The sequence below is a fragment of the Cricetulus griseus genome (genome assembly GCF_003668045.3).
Source record: "Cricetulus griseus strain 17A/GY chromosome 1 unlocalized genomic scaffold, alternate assembly CriGri-PICRH-1.0 chr1_0, whole genome shotgun sequence".
NCBI classification, from domain to species: Eukaryota; Metazoa; Chordata; class Mammalia; order Rodentia; family Cricetidae; genus Cricetulus; species Cricetulus griseus.
The window spans coordinates 213,979,560-214,002,585 of NW_023276806.1; the positions used below are offsets into that span (position 1 = coordinate 213,979,560).

The 23,026-nt window shown below is 39.6% G+C and overlaps 1 protein-coding gene across 1 annotated transcript; it reads left to right on the top strand.

Annotated features, from left to right (window-relative positions):
- The first annotated feature begins 11,439 nt into the window (after window positions 1–11,439).
- Ndufa4 (NDUFA4 mitochondrial complex associated) lies at window positions 11,440–19,494 on the top strand. Its single transcript, XM_027389915.2, has 4 exons — window positions 11,440–11,601; window positions 13,113–13,201; window positions 14,021–14,081; window positions 19,275–19,494. Exons 1-4 carry the CDS (start codon window positions 11,560–11,562, stop codon window positions 19,329–19,331), a joined length of 249 nt encoding a protein of 82 aa, XP_027245716.1. The 5' UTR covers window positions 11,440–11,559; the 3' UTR covers window positions 19,332–19,494.
- The last annotated feature ends 3,532 nt before the right edge of the window (window positions 19,495–23,026 follow it).

A 23,026-nucleotide genomic window follows, 5' to 3' on the forward strand; every position in this document is an offset into this window, starting at 1 on the left:
AAAGTTGGTTTTAAGGTCATTTTCTTGTATTTGGCCTCTTTGAATATTCAGGAGTTGCTATAGCAGGATAGCTGGGCTCTGGTGGTGCCATATTGCCATGGCTGTTCTTGATTGTGTTCTTACACTGGCATCTAGGCATCTGGATTTGGGGTAAATTATAGGTTTTGATACCAATTTCTGACAGACAGATTGATCACTAGAATTGAATCAAAGAACCAAACATAAATACACATACTTATGGACACTTCATTTTTTATAAGAAACTGGAAATATACATGTTATGTTTTTGTTTAAATTAGATATAAATAAAAAGAGGAGCTGCAAGATGAGACATATTAACCATTTTATTATAGGCCAGACAGAGTAGGGAGACTAAGAGAGAAGAGAAACAGAGTTAATGGCTGACTGCCATAGAGAGAGAGAAGAGAAGCAGAAGCAGACAGAGAGGAGAAGAGTAGAGAGAGAGAGAAGCAGGGAAATTGAAACTTTTAAAGGGAAGGTTACGCATGTGCACTTGGGTTCCACACATGACCAGAGTCCTCACGCAGGCTATAAATGCATGGTGGGTGATGTGGTGATGGCACGTCCCTGTTCGTGCCCTGACTGTTGTCAGGGGGCGGGGTCTGTCTCTTAAAGAGGTAGAGCCGATCAGCATTAAAGCCTGAATTTTTCAATACAAGGGGAAATAAGAAAGCATCTTCAACAAATGCTGCTGGTTTAACTGGATGTTGGCGTTTAGAAGAATGAAAATAAATCTATGCTTATTACCCTGCACAATAGTCAAGTCCCCCTCAAAGACCCCATCAAAGACCCCATCAAAGACCTCAACCACAACAACAAAAAAAAACCCAGAACCTGATAGAAGTGAAAGTGGGGAATAGCCTTGAATACATTGGCACAGGAGAAAACTTCCTAAATAGAACACCAATAGCACAGACACTAAGACCAAGAATTAATAAATGGGACCTCATGAAACTGAAAAGCTTCTGTAAGGCAAAGGACACTGTGAATAGGACAAAACAGCAACAGATGGGGAAAAGATCTTCCCCACCCCCACATCTGACAGAGGGCTAATTTCCAAAATATATAAAGAACTAAAAAAACTGGACATCAACCAACAAAATAAGGCAATTAAAAATTGAGTACAGATCTAAAAGGAAAATTCTCAACAGAGTAATCTCAAATGATTGAGAAACAGTAAAGGAAATGTTCCCCAGCCTTAGCCATCAGGGAAATGCAAATCAAAATGACTCTGGGATTGCATCTTACATCTGTCAGAATAGTTAAGATCAAAAACACAAGTGACACATGCTGGCAAGGGTGGAGGAAGATGAACACTCTTCCATTGCTAGTGGGAGTGCAAACTTATACAACCACTTTGGAAATCAATATGGCAGTTTCTCAGAAAACTGGGAATTGATCTAACCCCAAGACCCAGCTATACCACTCCCAGGCATATACCTAAAAGAGGCTCCATCCTACCACAAGGACACTTGTTCAACCATGTTCAATAGCAGCTTTATTTGTAAATAGCCAGAAACTGGAAACAACCTATTGGTCCCTCAGCCAAAGAATGGACTAAAGAAAATGTGGAACATTTACAAAATGGAGTATTACTCAATGGTTTAAAAATAACATATGAAATTTCCAGATAAATGAATGGAACTAGAAAAAAAATCATACTGACTGAGGCAACCTAGATCCAGACAAACATGGTATGTACTCAGTCATAAGTGGATATTATCTATAAAGTAAACAAAAAAACACACTACAGTCTACAGACTCAGAGAAGCTAAGTTCGAGGTGGGGGATACATAAATCTCCCTGGGAAGGGGAAATAGAATAGATATCAAGGGAGGCCAGAGGCGGGGTGGGGGCAAGAAAAGGAGGAATCAGATAGGGAGAGGATAGAGGGAGAGAGTACAGGCAGAGACAACTGGAATTGGGGGCATCTTGGAGACAAGCTAGAAACCTAGTGTAATGGAATCCCCCAGGAATCTATAAGGGTGAGCCTAGCAAAGATTCCTACTAATGGAAGAAATGGACTCTGAACCAGCCATCCCCTGTTCCAAGGCAAGACTTCCAGTGGAGGGATTGGGACAACAACCCAGCCACAAAACCTTCGTCTTACAATTTATCCTGCCTACAAGATGTGCTGGGGTAAAGGTGGTGCAGAAATTAGAGGAGTGGCCAACCAAGGACTGGTCTGGCTTGAGAGCTAGCCATGCCGTAAGAGGGAGCCCACCTCTGACAATGCCTGGAGGTCTAGGAACAAGAGGTTGGATAGCCAATAGACCTAGGCTAAAACCGAACACTGTGTGGTGGGAGAGTAGTCAATGAAATGATTCCTAATGATATTCTGCTATACTTGTAGACAGGAGCATGACATATTGGTCATCAGAAGCTTCATCCAGGAACTGATGGAAATAGATGTAGAGACTCAGGCAAACATTAGGCAGAGACCTCATGGAATCCTGTAGAAGAGGGGGCAGAAGAATTGTAAGAACCAAAGAGATCAAGGACAACACAAGAAAAAACACAGAATCAACAATCCTGGGATCATAGGGGCTCATAGCGACTGAACTGAAAATCACAGAGACCACATGCGTCTGCCTAGGCACTCTGCATATATGCTATGTTTGTGTATCTTGGTTTTTTTGTGGGACTCCTAGCAGTGAGAGTAGGAGCTGTCTCTGACTCTTCTGATTAATTTTCAGACCCTACTCCTACTGGGTTGCTTTGTCCAACCTTAATAGTAGGGGTGATGCCTACCTGGGCTGATTGCAACTTGATATGCTATATTTGGTTGATAACATGGGAGACCTGCCCTTTTCTGAAGCAGAGTGTTTGGGGAAGGAGTTGATGGGGGAGGAGACAAGATACCCCAGACCAGCCTTCCCTTTGATGATATCATGGGGAACTTTGTTGTGATCTGACAAATAAAGCTTGCTTGGAGTCAGAGGGCAGAGCTGGCCACTAACTGACCTAGAGGTTTGGAGGATTGTAGATGGAGGAGACAGGAAGTAGTAAGGCAGGCTGAGAAAGGATCTCAGACCTTTATCAGTGTTTTCTCCCCTCTTAGTCTGCACATATGATTCTATGGACAGTTTCCTGCGTGCTGTTTTGATTGTTTGTTTGTTGTTTTTAGTACTTTATATTAAACACAGGGCCTTGGAGAGATTAAGCACATGCTCAGCCATTGGGCTACTCCCTTACCACTTTCCCATCTCCAATAAATTGAGGAAGAAATATGACCTACAGATGTCACTTCAACGCAAACTAGATAGCAACGTCACTATAGTCCCACTCTCTAGATTCTAGATTAGCTTTGACTGACAAATAGTAAAAGATCTGCTTCCCAGAAGCAGAACTTGCCCACAACATCCATTTTACACAGAAGGAAAAACATCCTGGTGTGTGTAATGATGTGACTGCATAACCAAGAATTTTAAAAGACCAGAACTGGAAGACCCTGTTGACAAAGAAGATTGGAGAAGATGTGTATGAAAAAAATGTTTCAAAACTGACAAAGAATGTGAAAATGTTCGTTTCAAATGGATGTTCGTCAAGGAGCTGCAAGAAAAAGGAGGATATGAAGGGTCTTGGAAGAGGCACTGCTTTGTTATCAATGGCCTCAACATTGTAGGCATGGATTTGACTTGCTTGCCTACTTGCTTCTGTCCAACAAGCTCATTTTACAACAAACAAAATATGCAAATTGGATCAAACTCATGGAATCTGAAAGCCATACCTATTGTATTCGGTGAATTGTTTATGGTGCTAAATCATATGGTATGGCTTTCAGATTTCATGAATTTGATCCAATTGCCATATTTTACTTGTTGTAAAATTAGTTTGGCACAGAAGTTTTAGCTTCAGTGGAGGGATGCTTCCATTGGCGTATTCAACAATGATTTTTATTAAACTGGAAGCTTAGACTGCTACTTGTTCACTTTGGGTCATTCATACCAGTCAATAAATAGGAAAATAGGGTGTTGTGCTCTTAATTTATGTGACTTAACCTGTTTGCAAAGGAGACATTGGGACATATAACTCAATGGGGTGAAGGAGGAGAACATCTGGAATGCATGAGATCATCTAGGACAATTGTCACTACTCTCAGACTGCCAAACTCCTTCCTCAGATATCCTTCTAGACAAAGTTTGCATTTTGTTTTATTAGAAAGAGATGTAGATTCTCCTGTGGGAATCGTGTTTCATTGATATTGGAAATTTGGAGACAAGAGGCCAGTGTGGTGGTCTGTCCTGTGGTCATACTCATCATGTCAGCTGTGATTTTGTCTGTATGTTTGTGTCTCTCATCCCTTCCGTACTGACTCCTCTGCTGACCTCAAGTAGAACAGGAAGTGCTGTTTTCCATAGACATATCACAGCAATTCCTATGATAAATATTTCACTATACAGATATGTAACTTAGGAATTATGCTTCTCTGGTTGAACCCTGACTGATTGCCTTACTATTTCCTTATTCTTAGCCTGCTCTTCATTGCTCATAGTTTCTAGAGTCTTAGGGCAGGGTGTCTTCTCTGCCTGCACATTCCTTTTATATAATTTTATAACAAATTCATCAGTTTCCATTGTATTAACTCTCATCCATAGATACATTTTCAAATTTTCTTGATCTCAAGATATAGATCAAAAGTGATCTATATCTTTCCTGGCTTAACATGTCTCTATCTGGAGTTATTTCATAGGGGATTTGGTGATTGCAAGAATGATTTCATGACCTGGAGATATAATTCAGTGACACGGTGCTTGCTGCATGAGCATGGGGATCTGAGTCAGTCTCTAGCATCCATGTAAAAGCAGGGAGCAGTGATGTACACCTGTAGGGGAAATGTTAGCCATTCCCTCTTGGGGGCTGGCACAGGTGATGCAGACCAAGCACACTAGGGTGTGGTCAGTGACGCAGCAAGACCTTAAATATGAGGGTCGCATTCAGGCGGCTCTCTCTGTTCTGTGGTTCACCTGGTTTAGTGAGTACTTTCTTATTAAAACATCTGTTAGTCAAACTTGGTCTGACTCCTTTGAGGTATACATTGTTTGTGCCACACTTTATACACCAGTAATTCCAGAGCAGAGGAAGCAAGGTCAGGAGGATTCTTGGGGCTTGCTGGTCAGCTAGTGCAGCCAAAGCCACAGGCGCCAATCTAGTGAGAGACTACCTCAAAAACTAAGGTGGGCAGTGACTGGGGAAGACACTAGACATTAACCTCTGATACTCATGCACACACAAAGCCATACTCACAAGCAGGCAGATAATTATTTCATTTTTCTGAAAACTAAGTAAACATCATAGAAGAAAGTTAAGTTGAATACTGGATTTTGCTGTGGTATTTATCCTAAAGTCTTGTGATTGTGTAACTGCCAAATAGTACCTAGTAAGCATTCGATTTATGTTCCTGAGCAAATAACTGTGTGAAGTAGGGAATCCATAGAGGAAATAAAAGCTGAAGAGAGATAATAAATGGCACCAAGGAAGAGAGAGATGGAAAATGAGATAATCTAAAGTCTATCATATGAAAGTTAGATGTCTGATGTCCTATCCCAAATAATGCAAACACACATTTCCTCCTAAATTATTATGTAGCCATAAGGTTTCATTGAAAAGAAGCACTATCTAAATTACTGTGTCTTGGCTTTTTAATATTCATTGAATTTTGCTCATAAAGTACTTCAAGTTATTTAATTTGGACTATAGCAGTGAAGCTTTGAGATTTATAACTGTGGGAGTAAACTTGCAGACCAAATGCTTTCATTTTTCTAATAGAAATTTTATAATTAGTGGTAGTTTATGCTAAATTGTCATAGTAGTAGATGAACATATTTGTTTTTAGATTAAGGATAGCTGCAGAATCTTTATTAACAAGTGAAGGTATCTTCATTTGTGTTATCAGAAAAATAACTCCACTTGTCAATTTATCTACTAGAAAAATAATTAAAATAATTAAAATCCTAAATGCAAACTGAATAAAAATATGATTCTGTCTTCAATTTACATTAATATAATTGTATTCTATGGCTCACTTATTAAATTATTTTTCTCAAAAGAAGCTATTTCTTTACTGTCATAATCATAATCACCATAACATCCAGAATTTTCTAGGCTGGAATCTTCAAGGAATATATACAAGAGCACTAATTTATCTTGGGTGCTATTGATGGGAGGTATTCACCATACAAAATCTACTAGTTTTTTTTTTTTTTTTTTTTTTTGGAGACATGGTCTTTTGTAGCTTAGACTGGCATCAAATTCACTACATAGGTGAGGCTGGCCTTGAAGGACTGATCTTCCGGTTCTGGCTTTTTTTCTTCAATGATGGGATTAAAGATACATGCCATCATGTCTGGCTACAGTTTCATTTAATTTGGAAAACTATATATAATATATATGTTCAATTTTTTAAATCAGAAAATTAAAATAAAACAAAAGAACAAGAAATATGCATGGTAAAAATCTCAATGTGAAATGGTAAAAGATACCCCAATTCATTTATTAATTATTAATGCAGTCACTTTATTCTGTGGTTAGAAATAATTTTTGAATCTTCACTACATAAAGAATAAATTTCCAAATCTCAAATTCTCCCATATCTGAGTTAACCTTTTCAGGTTCATTCCCCATGTCTATTCTCTATGAAAGCCAAGTCCCACTATACGAAACTCAGCCCCTTCTATACACTTGAACTTACAGTATAAGCTTTGATTTCTCTCTGCTTTGTTAAAAGTATCTTATATATATATGAACTACAGGGCTCCCTTTCCCCCGATAATTCTTCATGACATGAAACTTTGTCACAGTATTAATGTTTTCTATATTATTTGCTCTTTTTCTGTTTCTGAGTTTGTGCATGCTCATGTGTATGAATGTATGAATCCTGGCCAGCATGTGGAGGTTGTAGGACACCCTTGGGGACTGATCTTTGCCTTCTACCTTGTTTGAGACAGCATTTCTTTGTTGTTGTTGTTTTTTTTTTTTTTTTCAAGACAGGGTTTCTCTGTATAACAGCCCTGGCTGTCCTGGAATCCGCTTTGTAGACCAGACCAGCCTTGAACACACAGAGATCTCACTGCCTCTGACTCCTAAGTGTTGGAATTAAAGACATGGATCAGGATTTCTTATTCTCTACCGCTGTGCACTCCAGGCTAGCTGTCTTGTGCGCTTCTAGGGTTTGTTTGTTGTGTGTAGAATATGACAGGTACACGCTACCACATGTGCCTTTCCATGAGTTCTGTGGATCCAAACTCATATTGAAATGTAAACAGTTTTTACTATGCCATCTCCTCAGCCATCTTTTTACATTATTTTTATTTTTGTGTGCCCTATTCTCCAAATCAAGTCACTTGTCTGAGCTTGGCACTAGCAGAATTAAATATAACTTTCCCTAGAAAAAGCATTGAATATGTGAACAAAAGGCCAATATAACAGAGTCTGTCCTTTTTGTTACAAATATTTAGAACTCTTCATTCAAGACATTCAGGTCTTGATTGATTCTCTTTGCCCGAATCCACTCACTGCTGGGAGACTCTGACACTCACTTGTGTCCATCATTATTTCCTACTCAGAGTCTAAGAGCCACAAATTATGTTGCAGAATCTTCTTTTATTATCTTTCCTCTTCCTGGCCTCTCTGACTTACTTTTTCTTTCCTTCCATGTTTTGCTCCACATTTTATCTTCTCTCTTCTCTCTTTTTTCCCTATTTCAGTGCTAAGGGTGGAACTAAAGCCCTTACAGAGTGTGAGGAACGTAGCACAGAGTCACATCCCCAGTTCAATACTGTGATTTCTAGGTTGTGGTTGTTTCCTGTAATTGGCTTTGATTGGTCTGAAGATCTATGAATTCACATTAACTTTAATTGTCCTAAAAAAATCAAACAAATAAAAAACCAAATTTCTACAGTGGAACAGAGACTAGAGACTGGATAACTAGAGTGGAACTCTCACTCAGCAAGAGAATGAGAACTGTATACAGGAATTGAAATGTCATTGGCTATAAGTTGCTAAGGAGTTAAGATAGGAAATAGTCTTTGACTACGCCCCGATTTTGTCAGCACTCTTAAATCCATGTAAGGAATTCATAAGCACAAGCATGTCTTTCTATCTGATTCTTTCTTCCAGAAGATTGGGGAAATGAAATATTGATTCTCATCTCAGTCAGTTTTTAAAACCCAAAGCTAAGAGTTTTTTGTTTGTTTGTTTGTTTGTTTGTTTGTTTGTATTGTTTTTGTTTGGCAGTCTGTAGTCTACTTCTATTCGAATCTGGTCAAGTCTCTGCATCATTGGCCAAACCTGTAATTCTTTTTGAGACAGACCATGCTGCTAATCACAAATACTATGACTTGAAATAAAGCTCTCTTTTCTAATTTTCAAAACATGGCCATCATACGTAAGCAATGGCTCTTCTCCAAATGGCTTTCAATTTCACACCTGAGCTGGTAAAGCAGAACAAAACTTGATCTTGTCATGGAGGGAAAAGAGAAGAGAGAACAGCACACGGGGGTGGGGGGAGTGGGTGGAGTTGGGGAGAAGGGGGGTCAACAATTCTGCATGACAGGTTCGATTTCTCACATTTCCTTTAATACTAAAGAAGGTCATCCTATCAAACCTGATGCTAATGAGGCAATGAAATGACCTCTCTTCCTAAGGACAGGCAACAGGAATTTGTAAATGATATAATCTACCACACCAAATTTTGCAATGCTTCCTCTACCATGGCTTTTTTTAAAACTGTCATCTCCCCTCTCACCAGCCATACTTAACCTACAGGTCACATACTCTTTCCTCTAACTTTAATATGCAAAACTTAAGCTCTGACACGTTGACCAATCGGTTACAGTTTAGTAAGATTTATATTGTGCAGTTCTGCTTTGTTAACAATTCAAATATGGACCTGGCTGTCCATATTATTGTTTTATCTAAGAACTAGGCCAATGAGGGTGGGGTGCAAGGGAATAAACAGCAAACTACTGGACTTTACTTCCTTTTGAATTAAAGTATTTGTGTATGTCTACTTACTTTTTATTATAAATATAGTCAATTAAAGTTCTCCCCATCTTGTAATTCCTTTTCCTGCCAGCCTGGCTGTAATCACTGTTGTAGTTCCCTTTTTACATCTGAATACTTTCTGTACTGATTTTTAACATAATCATATTCTTTACCATAGTATATAAAGTTTGGCAAGATTGCTATTCTCTAGGTGATCTCATTTTTCTCTCACCTTCCTTATGCATTGACCAGTCACTTATGCTTCCTTTCAGTACTTTTCTTCCTGTTTTTGTTTCTTTTTTTTTAATAATTTCTGGGCAATTCCATTTAACTGGAATGTTCTTCCCTAGATCTTCAAATGGTTGCCTCTTCTTTTCATTTAGGCTTCAACTCAGATATCCTCAAAATGATCTTCCCTCGCCCACTCTAAAGTTATCTTCTTTCCTCAACCTTACCCATGTCATTTTTCACTCTTATTCTATTTTACTAGCATATGGATAACTCTAAAGCTATCTATTCACTACCTGTCTTTGTTAGTCACCATAGTAGGGCTGTTAGGTCACAATATATTTTTCTCCAATGCTGATTTCCTAGAAGCTAAGTGATGTTCATAAAGGCACACATCTGTGATGGCAGCTCTTGGAAGGCTAAGGCAAAAGTCAGAGTCCAGCCAAAACAAAACAGAAGCAAAAGCAACAGGAACTGGTATAGAATAGGTACTCAGGAAAAAAAAAAAAAAAAACCATACAAAAGAAAACCATGCCAGCCTTTACATTCATAACCTTTACCACATACCATCTGTGATGGTTTCATCCAAACAAGCATTTCATGCTGCAGTTTCTCAGTTTGATGCTCTCTGGGTCTTTTCTTACTTCTGTCTCTTAAGCTATTCTAGCCAGCCACACAGCTTATTTCCTATTAATAAAAGAACTCCTACATTTATTTTCTTTTTCCTTTCTCTCCTTTTTTGTTTTTGGAGACAGGGTTTCTCTGTGTAGCTTTTGAGCACTCACTCTGTAGACCAGGCTGGTCTCGAACTCACAGAGATCCATCTGCCTCTGCCTCCCAAGTGCTGGGATTAAAGGAGTGCACCACCATACCTGGCTCTGATGCTATTCTTAACTTTTCTCCTCACTCACCCATATTTATCAAACCCCATCAGGTCTTGTTGGTACTACATATTTTTCTCTTGGATTTTGCCCCCTTCTTGCCCAATCTTTACATTCCATTCCTTAGGACAGCTTAAAATTCTTTCAGATGCACTATTGCAACAGTCCGTTTTAGCCCCTCTACACTATTCTTCCTAGCCGAAGGAATTCTTTGCAACCACACAATCATCTTGGTGAGCTTCCTCAAGTCCAGAACATAAAGCCCCTGTGTAAGTGGTTCCTGGCTCCCTACTTTACTTAAGCTCCAGCCATAAGACTTCATTCAGCACCTTAGGAGTTGGGAGCTTCAGACCTTCTTCTCTTGAATTGTCTTCCTCATACACTTGCTGAAGCTTTCACTTGGCTGAAGTCTACTTCTTCAGTTTCGCAGCTTCAGTGAAGACGTCTCCTCTTTTTAGTCTTATTATTTGAAAAGCTTTAATATATGTAAGGAGTGGGAAAGGGTTTCAAATTGCTGGTTGTGATTGCAAGCGCTCCATTAAACCCTGTTCCAAGGAGGCCTTTTAGGTAAAAGTAAATTCAGAAATAAATAAATTAAAATTGAAATGGGGTGGTAGAAACGCTTAAGTGAAGATGCAATTGGTAGAACACGACCAATGAAGATGCAATTATCTGGACCCAAAAGGGATGGTGGCGCGTTGCAAAAGTTCTTTGGGGCGACGAATCTTCTTCAAAGGAGTGTAGCGATCACACTGAAGAAACCAAGGCCACCTTTAAGTCACTGACAAGTTTTATTTTCTTTTTTAAACTTCTGTCCCTAAGCGCCAGTGGAGGACAGGAAGCAGCTGCAGTCGTAAACCGCAGCCCTTGACCTCGGCGGCTGCAGACGCGACCTGTCCCTGGCGGGAGCTGGTCGCCCAGCCTGCAGAGGCGCCGCGCAGCTCCCTCGGGGACCCGGGGAGGCCCGGCGCGCGCACGACACGCGCGCCCCCAGGCGCGTCCACGCGCCGCCCCGGCCGGGAGGCGCCGCTGGCGAAGCCACGCCCGCCGTGCACACCACCAGCCGGCCGCCCGCTGACCCCGACCCACGCGCGTGTCGCCCTAAAGAGTGCCTGTCTCATCAGCCGAGAAGTTGTGATTTCTCCACCGAAAGACACCTATCAGAAAGAGGCATCGCGAGCGCCTAAAGGATGCCGAGCTCCACAGCGGAAAGCAGAGGTCGGTTCAGGTTAGCACGACTGCGTAAGGGCTGAGCCGTTCAGGCACCGCGGAAGACAGCCGCATCCGGGCCTTCCTGCCGCAGGCTGCCCTCCCAGCCAGGGGTCCTTCAGGTAGGAGGTCCTGGGTGACTTTGGACGTCCGCTCAGCCGGGTTGCAGAAGCTGTTTGGTGCCTGTCGTGCGCTCGTTCTCCCGTCTCCGTGGAGGTAGGCCTCTGCCGCAAACATGCTCCGCCAGATCCTCGGGCAAGCCAAGAAGCATCCCAGCGTAAGTTCATGGTCTTTTCCAGGGTGGCTTCTTGGCTGCGGTGCACCTGCCTCTGTCCCCTGGGAGCGTTCTTGGGGTTACCCTGCCTCTGCTTGGGCTGGCCCGCATGCTCGAAGCCTCTTATTAGTGATTTTTATCCCCTGCGGGGTTTTGCCCGAAGCAGAAGGTGCCAGACACCCGGGAGAAAGGTGAGCTTTCTGGGTGTTGGAACCCTGGCCACGCTCACAGATTGGTTGGTCCGAACAGGGATGGATAGGTACGTTTGAGTGGGTCAGAATCCCAAGAGAGACCAGGTTTGTTATGTTGGCTTTTATATTCGCTGCATTGCACCGCCAAGCCCTTTGAAAAGTAAGGGATCTTCATCTTGGGATCCTCACTTTGCTTGGATACCTTGACATTTGCAAAATTTACTTAAGTGTTCTTGACATCTCATTTTCGTTCCGTGACAGTCCCTATGACATTCCCTAAGGCAAACTTTTTTTTTTTTTTTTTGCCTTTAAGCTTGGGTTTCTAAATACTCTGCAAAATTAAAAGAAATCCGTTTGCAGAGTTTGTTCCTAAAATACAGTTTTTGTGACAGACATTTCTGTCAGCTAATTATGTTGTTCACAGAACTTTTCAAAGCCACTCTTTCGAAGTTTTCATAGGGATTCCCCTCCCACCAGCCTTACAAGGAAGTACTTCCCATTACTTCCAGGGAAGTAATGAAATTTAATGAGAATGTGTTGTAGAAATGAATGTACGTGATAGGGTTATTATTTTCTAGAAGGGTTTCTCTGTGTAGCTTTGACTGCCCTGGAACTTGCTTTGTAGACCAGTCTGGCCTTGAATTCACAGAGATGCTCCTGCCTCTTCTTCCTGAGTGCTGGGATTAAAATTCACCACCAACACCTGGCAGATAGGACTATTTCTCCCTATAATTTCTCCACATAAAGAAGTCTGACTCTTCACATTTTTTAAAATAGTTTTTCAAGACAGGATTTCTCTGTGTAACGGTCCTGGCGGTCCTGGAACTCACTTTGTAAACCAGGCTGGCCTTGAACTCACTGAGATCTGGCTGCCTCTGCCTCCCAAGTGCGGGGATTAAAGGCGTGTGCCACCAACGCCCAAGACCCTTAAGCCAAAATCATCCTAAGGTCTTTTGCAAAGATCACGTCTTTAACCGAGTGTTGGTCTCGCCCATGGCTTTAATCCTAGCATTCAGGAGGCAGAGGCAGCCGAATTTCTGTGAGTTTGAAACCAGCCTGGTTCCAGGACAGCCTCCAAGCCACAGAGAAACCCTCCCTCAACACCCCCTCCCCCCCCCCAAAAAAAAAGATCATGCCTTTAGAATACACTTGGAAAGAACCATTGCTTCTATCTATGATCAACCTTTATTCACATTTTAGGACAAGTTATCGAAATAGCAGATTTGGAAGTTACTATGTAGAAACCAATGTAGCCTTATTTTGGATGCGCTATGAAGGAATGTGATGATGGTGATTATTTTTTTTGTCTATTCTTCTTTCTAGTTGATTCCGCTCTTCGTTTTTATTGGAGCAGGAGGAACTGGAGCAGCACTGTATGTGTTGCGCCTGGCATTGTTCAACCCAGATGTCAGGTGAGTCTCCATGTGCTTAAAGCTTGAATGGTTGAGGAAGCTGGCTTGGGGACCACAGTCCTGGGAGAGAGCACCGTAGAAGCAACTACAGTTTTGTAGCCATGCAGGCAGTCCCCGAGCTGCTGACATTTCCTGCTTCGTGAATTTATCTAATTTCCCTGAGTTTTAGTTCCTTTAAAGTAGAATTGTTAATACTAAGTCTTTCATTTTGAAGACTGGTATCATAATTGTTTTGTTTGTTTGTTTATTGTTTTTGTTGTTCACTCTTTATCTCTGGCTGTCCTTGGACTCATTGTGTAAACCAGCCTGGCCTTGAAGTCACAGATCTGCCTGCCTCTACCTCCAGTGTACTGGAATTAAAGGTGTGTGCCATCATGCCTGGCAATGATTGCTTTTTATACTTACACATGATTCCTGTCTTGTGTGAATGTTTTACCTTCTTTTCCCGAAATAAACTGTTTTTTGTTTTGTTTTTGCAGTTGGAAAGTGATTGATTGGGCATCCTATATACTTTTGTATATTACCTCATTGATAAGATAGAAGATTTAATAAAAGCCAAATACAAACATTCCTGTTATAAAGACAGGGAGGAGGACTGATATCCCAAAAGACTGTGTTCTGTGATTTTTACCAGTTGCATGCATGCTTAACTATAAATTCTACTTCTGTTTAAATCTATAATGAAAGTGATACCATACTATACTTTCTAGAGAATGTTTAGTCTATTCAAAATATTAGTTTCTAAGGAAGTATTTTAAAAGCACTATCTTAAGTAGTGTTTTATTATTATAATAATTGATAATGTTTTATTCATTTTAGCTGGGACAGGAAAAATAACCCTGAGCCTTGGAACAAACTGGGTCCCAATGACCAATATAAGGTAAGGCACAAAATTGTGAAATGTTTGCTGGGAAGTTTGTGGTAGTTTCTCTTGAAATAGGACATGCAGGTAAAATTCCATTATTATCATGAACTTTGAAGAAGAGCTGCTGCTGCTGCTGCTGCTCTATTACTGTTGAAGTATGGATATCCTGGGCTCTTGGGTGGTTTGGTTGTCTCTTTCTTCTTGGTATGGTTCAAATATTTTAAGTGAGGATTAGGAAGAAATGAAAGTCAGTTGAAAATTAAATTTTGTCATGAGCGTCATAGGTAAGCTTTAACATCTTCCCAGAAGAGTGGTTTATGTAGCTACCTTTTAGAAAGAATGCATTCATACACCATGACTATTGATTTCGCAAATAGAACCTTTCTTATATGTAATTTTTTTATATAAAATAAACCCTTATATTGTCAAGAATTCAGGTATAATTTTCATGCCATACAATTTATCTATTTAAAGTGCCTAACCCTTACATTTTTTTTGTTACATCTGCTGTTTCTCTGTACTTAGCTGTTTGCCCTGGCACTTAATAAGAGTCACACTGAGCCATATTTGACCAAACATATGGGAAAGTGTCTGTGATAGAGATGGATGTTCTTATTACTATTTATAGCAACTTTAAAGATTATTCTTTACTTACTCACTTAAGATTTTCGTTTAACCCAACTATAATTTGGCTTTTAAGTAGTACTCAAGCTGCTGTCCTTTTATAGATAGAAGTAGAAATTCACTAGCCAAGGTGAACCAAGCCATCTTGTATGTCTTTTAACATTTTGCTCAAGAAACACTAAATAGGCATTTTCATTCATTGTTAGGTTTTAGTAATTCAAGTACCAGTTATTCTGGGGGGAAATGTATCTGTATATAAGAAACATTAAAAAGGAAAACAAAGAAGTACAATTTGGTTGCTTGATCAAAGAACATATTGAGATACTCTATATATGTATTTCACAAAATGTACCAGATGATTCCAACAGTTGTGGCAGTTACCAGTGCCTTGGAATGTGATGCCAAGGGCTGATGTGAGACCATGATTACTGGAAATGGGATGTTGCTGCATTAAGACCCTGATGTTTGTGGCATAGCCTGAGCCTTGAGTGCTTGTGGCTAACAGAGGTTAGAAATTGAAGAATGTTGCTGTATTGTAGAAATGAAGATAATGAAATCTAGATATTTATTAAGCCTGGAATGATTGAAATTACTTATTTTTGTTTCTAAACCCAAGCAGTGAGGTAAACCAGATTATTGTCTCCATACCTAAGGAGAATTTCTTTCTTTCTTTCTTTTCTTTCTTTTCTTTCTTTCTTTCTTTCTTTCTTTCTTTCTTTCTTTCTTTCTTTCTTTCTTTCTTTCTTTCTTTCTTTCTTTCTTTCTTTCTTTCCTGGATTTCTCTGTGTGGCCCTGGCTGTCCAGGAACTCAGTCTGTAGACCAAGTTGGCCTTGCACTCAGACATCTACCTGCCTCTGCATCCCAAGTGCTGGGATTAAAAGCAAGTGCTAGAACCCCCACCTTCACCTAAATTTATCTGGCCTACAGACATCACACCTAGGTCTCTGACAGACAAGGAGATGGGAAGATGGTATTTACCATTTTTCAACTGTTTTGTTTTTGACCCACTATTTCCATTTCCCCTGAGAACCAGAGTGGCATAGAAGGGTTTCTCATCACACTTCAGACTGGAATGAAATGAGTGTAGAGTAGCTGGCTTACAAACAGCAATGTGGATGAAAACTAAAAGTTTATTGTGTTAAGATGTTAAAATTTGGGGTGGTTATGATGAAAAGTACCATAGATAGGGAAGCTTAGGCAGCAGAAATGTGTTACCATTGGGGATCTGGAAAGTGTGAGACCAAGGTGCCAGTCAGTCTGTCCCTGCTGAAGCTCCTCTTACTGGAAACTTTCTCAAAAGGAAAAGAGGTAGACACTCTGCCCTGTTTCTGTTCTAAAGAAAGTCTAGTTGTGAAGGCTCTGCCCTCATGACCTAATAATTACCTTCCAAATTCTCTTTCTAAATTGTCATTATCCCATTGGGAACTAGAATTTCACCATAAATTTCAGGAGGATGTGAATAGTCTGTTCATAAAAGGAGGTTGTTGGTTCCCCAAAGTAAAAGCTCATAAAACAAGAGATTAGAGAAAGATGGGATTTAAGGATTAGCAACCCAGCAGTACATGAATGAAAGAAATGCTCCAAAGCCAGGATCAGATATAACAATCTAGGATGCTTTCAAGGAGAGCACTGTTAAATTGAGAAAAACAGCAGAGGCTTGGAAATGAAAAAAAGTAAAGCACATTTCAAAATTGCTTCCAAAGAGAATTTTAAGTACAAAGCAAATACATCAAAAGCCTATTAGCTTTGAGGAAAAAAAAAAATTGTTGAGATAAGGTCTTTCTACATAGTCCTGGATGTCCTAGAATTCACTGTTGACCCAGCTGGCCCTGAATTCACAGATTCCTGATTGCCTCTATGCTTCCAGAGTGCTGGGATTAATGGTATGCATCACCACTTCTGCAAAATAGTTGGTTTAAGGATGTAGCCCTGGTGATCTTAGAACATGATGTGAGACCAGGTTGATTTTGAACTCAGAGATTTGTCTGCCTCTGTGTCACAAATGCTGGGTTGAAAGGCATGCACCAACACACCTGACTATGGCTTTGTTTTTTAAATATTTATTTTTATTATTTGGAATTACATGTGTGAGTGTAGTTGCCAGATGAGACTACAGATGTTGAGCCCCTGGAGCTGGAGTTACCAAGGTGATTTCTGAGCCACCCCACATGGGTGCTGTGAACTGAGCAGCACATGCTATCAGGCATTAAGTTATCTTTCCAGTCTTTTAGTTTAGTCAGTTTGAAGTAATGTTGAATTTTTACAAAGCAGTAAGAATGCAAATGATGATGAAGATTAAGATAAATAGACGTTGATGGCATCTATTAGATGTTTATTTTCTGCTTAATATATGTTATACCTATATATATCCATCTTAAAATATCCTAATATGCAAACATGTTAGAGGCTAGTATAACTTCTGTTGTCTAGGTAAATTGATTCTTAACAAGACTGTCAGAGCAAAGAATATTGCTAGTTTACTTAAAATTTTCTGTTCAAGAAACCCTAGATTTATGTGTATATACCTAAGGATGACATGGCAATATGCTTTACAAGTTAGTTACAGGTTTTCCTTTTTTGAAAGTGAAGTAAGGGGCTGGGGATGACCTCAGCTGGTAAAGTGCTTACCTAGCACGTACAAATCCTGTGTGTGGTCCCCAGTGCCCTTAAAACTGAGTGTAGTGGCATGTGCCTGTCACTCCAGTGCTGGAGAGGAGGGGACAGGAGAGCATAGCTGCCGCCCCCCCCCCCTTTTTTTTGAGAACATAAACTGAAGATCATCCTCTTACATACCACGAAGGCCACCAAAGCTGTGTGAGACCCTCCCTCATACACTAAAGTAGTGTATGTTTGAAGGAAAGGGGGTTTGAAGAAATCTATATGGGTCCAGATTTTTGAAGCACTTGTTTGTATATTTTTTCAAAATGGAAAAGAACAAATCTGGGGCCTATAGGCTACCAATATTTCTTTGAGCTAGATACCAGCCCTGAAATGCTTCCTTAATACAAAATGTCGTAGTCGCTGTTCCATTGCTGTGAAGAGATTCTATGACCAAAGCAATCCATATGAAAGGGAATTTAATTGGGGGCTTGCTTCCAGAGGCTTAGTCCATTATTATCTTGGCAGCGAACATGGTAGCAAACAGGCATGGTGTTGGAGAGAATGTATCTGGGAGCTACATCCTGATCCACAAGCAGAAAAAGAGAATGGGCCTGGCATGGAAACCTAAAAGCCCACACCAGTGACTAACTTCCTCCAACAAAGCCACAACTGATACTCTGATCTTATCAGGGAGTTCTACTCTCTGGTGACTAAGCCTTAATAAATGAGTCTATGAAGCCCATTCCTACTCAAACCAGCACACAGACTGGTGAAAATGTTATGATCCTTAAGTAATCTTCAAAGAATTGTGGCATTATCTTCTCAATTTTCTGTAGCATAAGAAGTAAAACTAAGATTATAATTTTTGTTTGTTTCTTCCAGTAGCAATTCCAGACTGGTTTTAAATATATTATCACTAAAAACCAAAAAATAAACAACAAAACTCACTAGGAGACACTGTTTAGCATTTTCACAGTAAAATTATTTCTAAAATGAATCTTTTTTTAATATTCTAACAAAAAAGATTTCTTTATTAAAACGTAAAATAGTTCATCAAACAGCATTACCATTCAATATAAACTTATTCATGAGACTAACAAATGTTTTTTTTCTTTTTTTAAGAATGCAATCAGCTATTTTATTCTTTGCTTTAGGTTTAGAACCACTTCTTAAATATATCTGGCTTAGGAACTGACTTGTGCTGCCAGGCTGCTAATGACTAAAATGAATCTTAATCGACTATAAGGAAATTCTTGGAAATCTAAACATGTATAAAGAGCCATATTTCTTAAAAACTATCACCAATAGTGACTGTGGCAGTGTTCAGTGTTCAGAAAACCTCTGGGAAAAAGACATTTGCCGCTGAAGAGTTGCATAAGCTACAAAGCCTCTTATTACTATCCTCCCTCCCTTTTGATTCAGCGTCTTAACACGTCACACATAGAGTTCTTCTGGTTTGGTTTGGTTTGTGAAGTGTTTGTTTGCTTTCAAGACAGGGTTTCTCTGTATAACCCTGGTGTCCTGGAACTCACTTGGTAGGCTAGGCTCAAACTCCCAGGGATCCACGTGTCTCTGCCTCCTAAGTGCTGGATTTAAAGATGTTTGCTGCCATACCTGACTCAAACATGTAGTTCTTTAACTAAGATAACAACCCTACACATTTGTATTCTATTAGAGAGTCTCACATATATATAATGATAACAAACTAAAAATTTAGAGTTAGAAGTACCCATCAAAAGGAATTAATAATTAATAATTGCTCATTTTGCAATGGATAATCTTTATAGGTCTAACTAGTAGAGTGTACTTAAAACTACAGATCAGATGCTTTATTTAAGTCACCAGAGCCATTTCCCTGCAATTATAGATAATGTATTTTTTTGTATGAACTAAGTTTATTTTCTGAGTTCTTGAAAAAGTTGAAACAGATTCTAAAACTTCTGTCTGTCTTTAGTAAACTAAAATATAATTTTTTCCCCAAGTTCTACTCAGTGAATGTGGACTACAGCAAACTGAAGAAAGAAGGCCCTGACTTCTAAACCATGAAGTTCATCTTAAAGCTGCTTACAATGAAGGTCCCTCAGAAGCCATCCGCACAATTTTCCACTTAACCAGGAAGTACTCCTCTGAATGCATGAAATCATGTCAGTTTTTTGGAGTATATTATACTGATGAATAAATCTCTGAAACTTGATACCTGAAGCTTGATACGTGTGTCATTATTTAATGCTGGAAATCCACATGGCACTTTATGACTAGGATATAGGGAATAAAATACTAGAATTTAAAGAGTCGCTTTAATTTGTCTGTATTTATATATTTAAAAATAACTTCATACTGCTTTAATAAGGGTATGTGTAGGCCCACACATGGTAACTTCCAAAATGGAAATTAAGCAAAGAGATACTGGGAAGAATATTCAAGCACTTGTTAAATGAACAAACTATGGAGTTCATTACATGTTGGTCAATACTGCTGAACATTAGGCCTGCCCTGATCTATCCATTGTCACTCCACTGGAGAAAAGTGACTTTCCCTCTCCCAGCAGGTATAAACTACAATTCATTTGTTGACCTTTGTCCTAAGTTGGGTTTTCATTATCTTTTAATACAACAATAAAATATAATATTAAAAACTATCACTTCAAAGCTGGACAAGACAAACTAAGAAGGAAACGAGCCCAAGAGTAAGAGACCCACTTGCTTGCACTCAGGAATTGCATAAAAATACTACACTGGAAATCACATACACACGTGTACAGGAACCTGGTACGGACTGGGGAGTTCGTATGTGGTGATAAATTATTTATGATTTAATAACGCATGCTTGAGGGTTCGGAATGCAAAGCTACCCACAAGCCATAGAAGTTGGGCAGTAGCTATAGTCACCTTAAATCTCAGGACTCAGAAGACAGGCAAAAGAATGTCTTAATTCAGGGCCACACTGAGCTACACAAAACCAGTCCTAAAGACAAACAGCTCACACAATGGTGACCCTAGCGCTTGGAACCACATGCCTTTAATCCTAGTACTAGGGAGGTATAAAAGGGAGCAGCAAAGGTTTTCATGTGGAGATTTCGTTTCCACACAGGAAGAGATATTGTCTCTGAGGATTTGTGGAGCCAGGATCACCCTGTCAATCTGAGCTCTGACCATCAGCTTGAACCCCAATATCTGGGATTTTATCTTTCGTTTTACTATCATGTAAGCTTTGCTCGTGTGGATTTAGAGGGTCTTGTTTTCTTGGTGTCTTCCATACCCTCTGGCTCTTACATTCTTTCCCTCTTCCTCCACATTTCCCTGAGCTCAGGGGAGGAATTTGATAAAGAGATTTCCATTTAGGGATGAGTATTCTGTGGTCTCTCACTTCAGAATGTCTGGCGGTGGGTCTCTATGTTTGTTCATCTGCTGCAGAAGGAAGCTTTCCTGATGGTTGGCTAAGGCACTGATCAATTAGTATAGCAGAATGTCATTAGGAGACATTTTATCACTACATTTATTGAGACCATTATTTAGTTTTACCTTACGTCCCTGGGATATCTAGTCTCAGGTTCTTAGTCACCCAGTGTCAGGTATAGGTTCCATCTCATGGATTGGGTCTTAAAGCAAGTCAGTTATTGATTGATTACTTCCACAGCTTTGTGCCACCATTGTCAGCATATCTTGCAAACAGTACACTAGTGTAGGTAATGGATTTGTGTCTGATTGCTGTTTGTTTCTCTTGATATCACGCAGTGTACCTTCCTGTACAAAAATGCTGCAATATAGGGATGAAGGTTGTATGTAGGCACCAGCTCAACAACTACACATTCAGTGATATGTGTAGGTGTTGTCTTCAGCAATGGGGCATTGCTGTCAGTTTGTAGAGAGCAACCTAGAGGCTCGGCAACAGCCTGGGTTGTTTGGGGATTCCTGTGGGGCCCTTTTGGCCAGTAACTCCATTATATGTAACTCAATCCCAGCATTGGAAGCTTCCTTTGGTGACAAGCATTGACCAGTTGGGAGTCTGTCTCCCCAATTATTTGGAGATGCCATTTAGAACACCGTGTGTGTGTGTGTGTGTGTGTGTGTGTGTGTGTGTGTGTGTGTGTGTGTGTGTGTGTGTAAATTTCCACATTATTAGGTTTCCATATCACCTCTCAAATGGCACCTACTTTTGACTATCCCTGTTTTCTCTCCCACAACCCCGTCTCATCTCAGCCTCCACTTGATCCTCCCATTACAGACTCACTCCTTCCATCTCTTTCTATTTCCCTTTCCTAACAAGATCTATCTGTTCCCTCTAGTCCCTTACTCTATACCTGCCCTTTGTTTTGTGCATTGTAACTTTGTTATCATTGACTTCACAGCTAATGTCCATATATAAGCAAATTCATACCATATTTGTCTTTCTGGTTCTGGGTTTCTGACTCTTGGGCATCTTTTGGGTATATGCCCAGATATTAGGATAGCTACACCAGCTTGCTTCTTAAGTCCATTTACTTGGAAAATCCTTTTCCAAAACTTTACTCTCAAGTAATGTGTATCATTGATGTTGAGGTATCTTTTTATTGGGGAGTTGAGTCTTTGGTATTGAGAGATATCAATGAACAATGATTGCTAATTCCTGTTTTGTTTTTGTTGGTGTTGAAATTGGTGGTGGTGGTGGTGTGTGTTTTCCTTCTTTTGGTTTTGCTGGTATGATATTTATTTCCTGTGTTTTCTTGTATGTTATTAACCTTGTTGGTTTGGAGTTTTTCTTGTATTACCTTCTGTGGGACTGGATTTGTAGATAACTACTGTTTAAATTTGACTTGTTCATGGAATATATTGTTTTCTCTATCTATAGTGATTGAAATTTTGCTGGTCTAGTAGTCTGGGATGGCATCTGTGATATCTTAAAGACAGTAGGACATTTGTCCAGGCCCTTCTGGCTTTTAGAGTCTCCATTGAGAAGTCAGCTGTAGTTCTAACATGTCTGCCTTTATATGTTACTTGGTCTTTTTCCCTTGCAGTTTTTAATACTTTATCTTTGTTCTGTATGTTTAGTGTTTTGATTATTATGTGCCAAGTGGACTTTATTATGGTCTAGTCTATTGGTATTCTGTATGCTTCTTGTACCTTTATAGGCATCACCTTCTTTACTTTAGGAAAAATTTCTTATTTTGTTGAAAAATTTACTGTATTCCTATTACTCTTAGGTTTGGTCTTTTCAGAGTGTCCCTGATTTCCTGGATGTTTTGTGTCGGAATCTTTTTAGATTAACATTTTGTTTGACCAAGGTATCTATTTAGTCTATTATATCTTCAATGCCTGAGATTCTCTCTTCCTTCTTTTGTATTGTGTTGTTGATGCTTGCTCCTGTGGTTCCTGTTCCTTTACCTAGATATTTAATTTCCAAAATTCCCTCAGTTTTGGGGTGGGGGGTTCTTTCCTTCCTTCCTTCCTTCTTTCCTTCCTTCCTTCCTTTCTTATTTTATTGCCTCTATTTCCATTTTCAGGTCTTGAACAGTTTCATTAATTTCCTTCAACTGTTTGTTTTCTTTGAACTTTCTTTAAGGGATTTATTCATTTCCTCTAATTTTCTGTGTCTTTTCCCTCAATTTCCTTAAGGCATTTATTCATTTCCTCTTTAAGGCCCTCTATCACCTTCATTAATGAAGATTGTTTTAAGATCTTTTTCTTGTGTCTCAGCTGTGTTAGAATATTCAAGCTTGTTGTAATGGAGTAGCTGGGACTTGGCGCTGTTGTTGTGT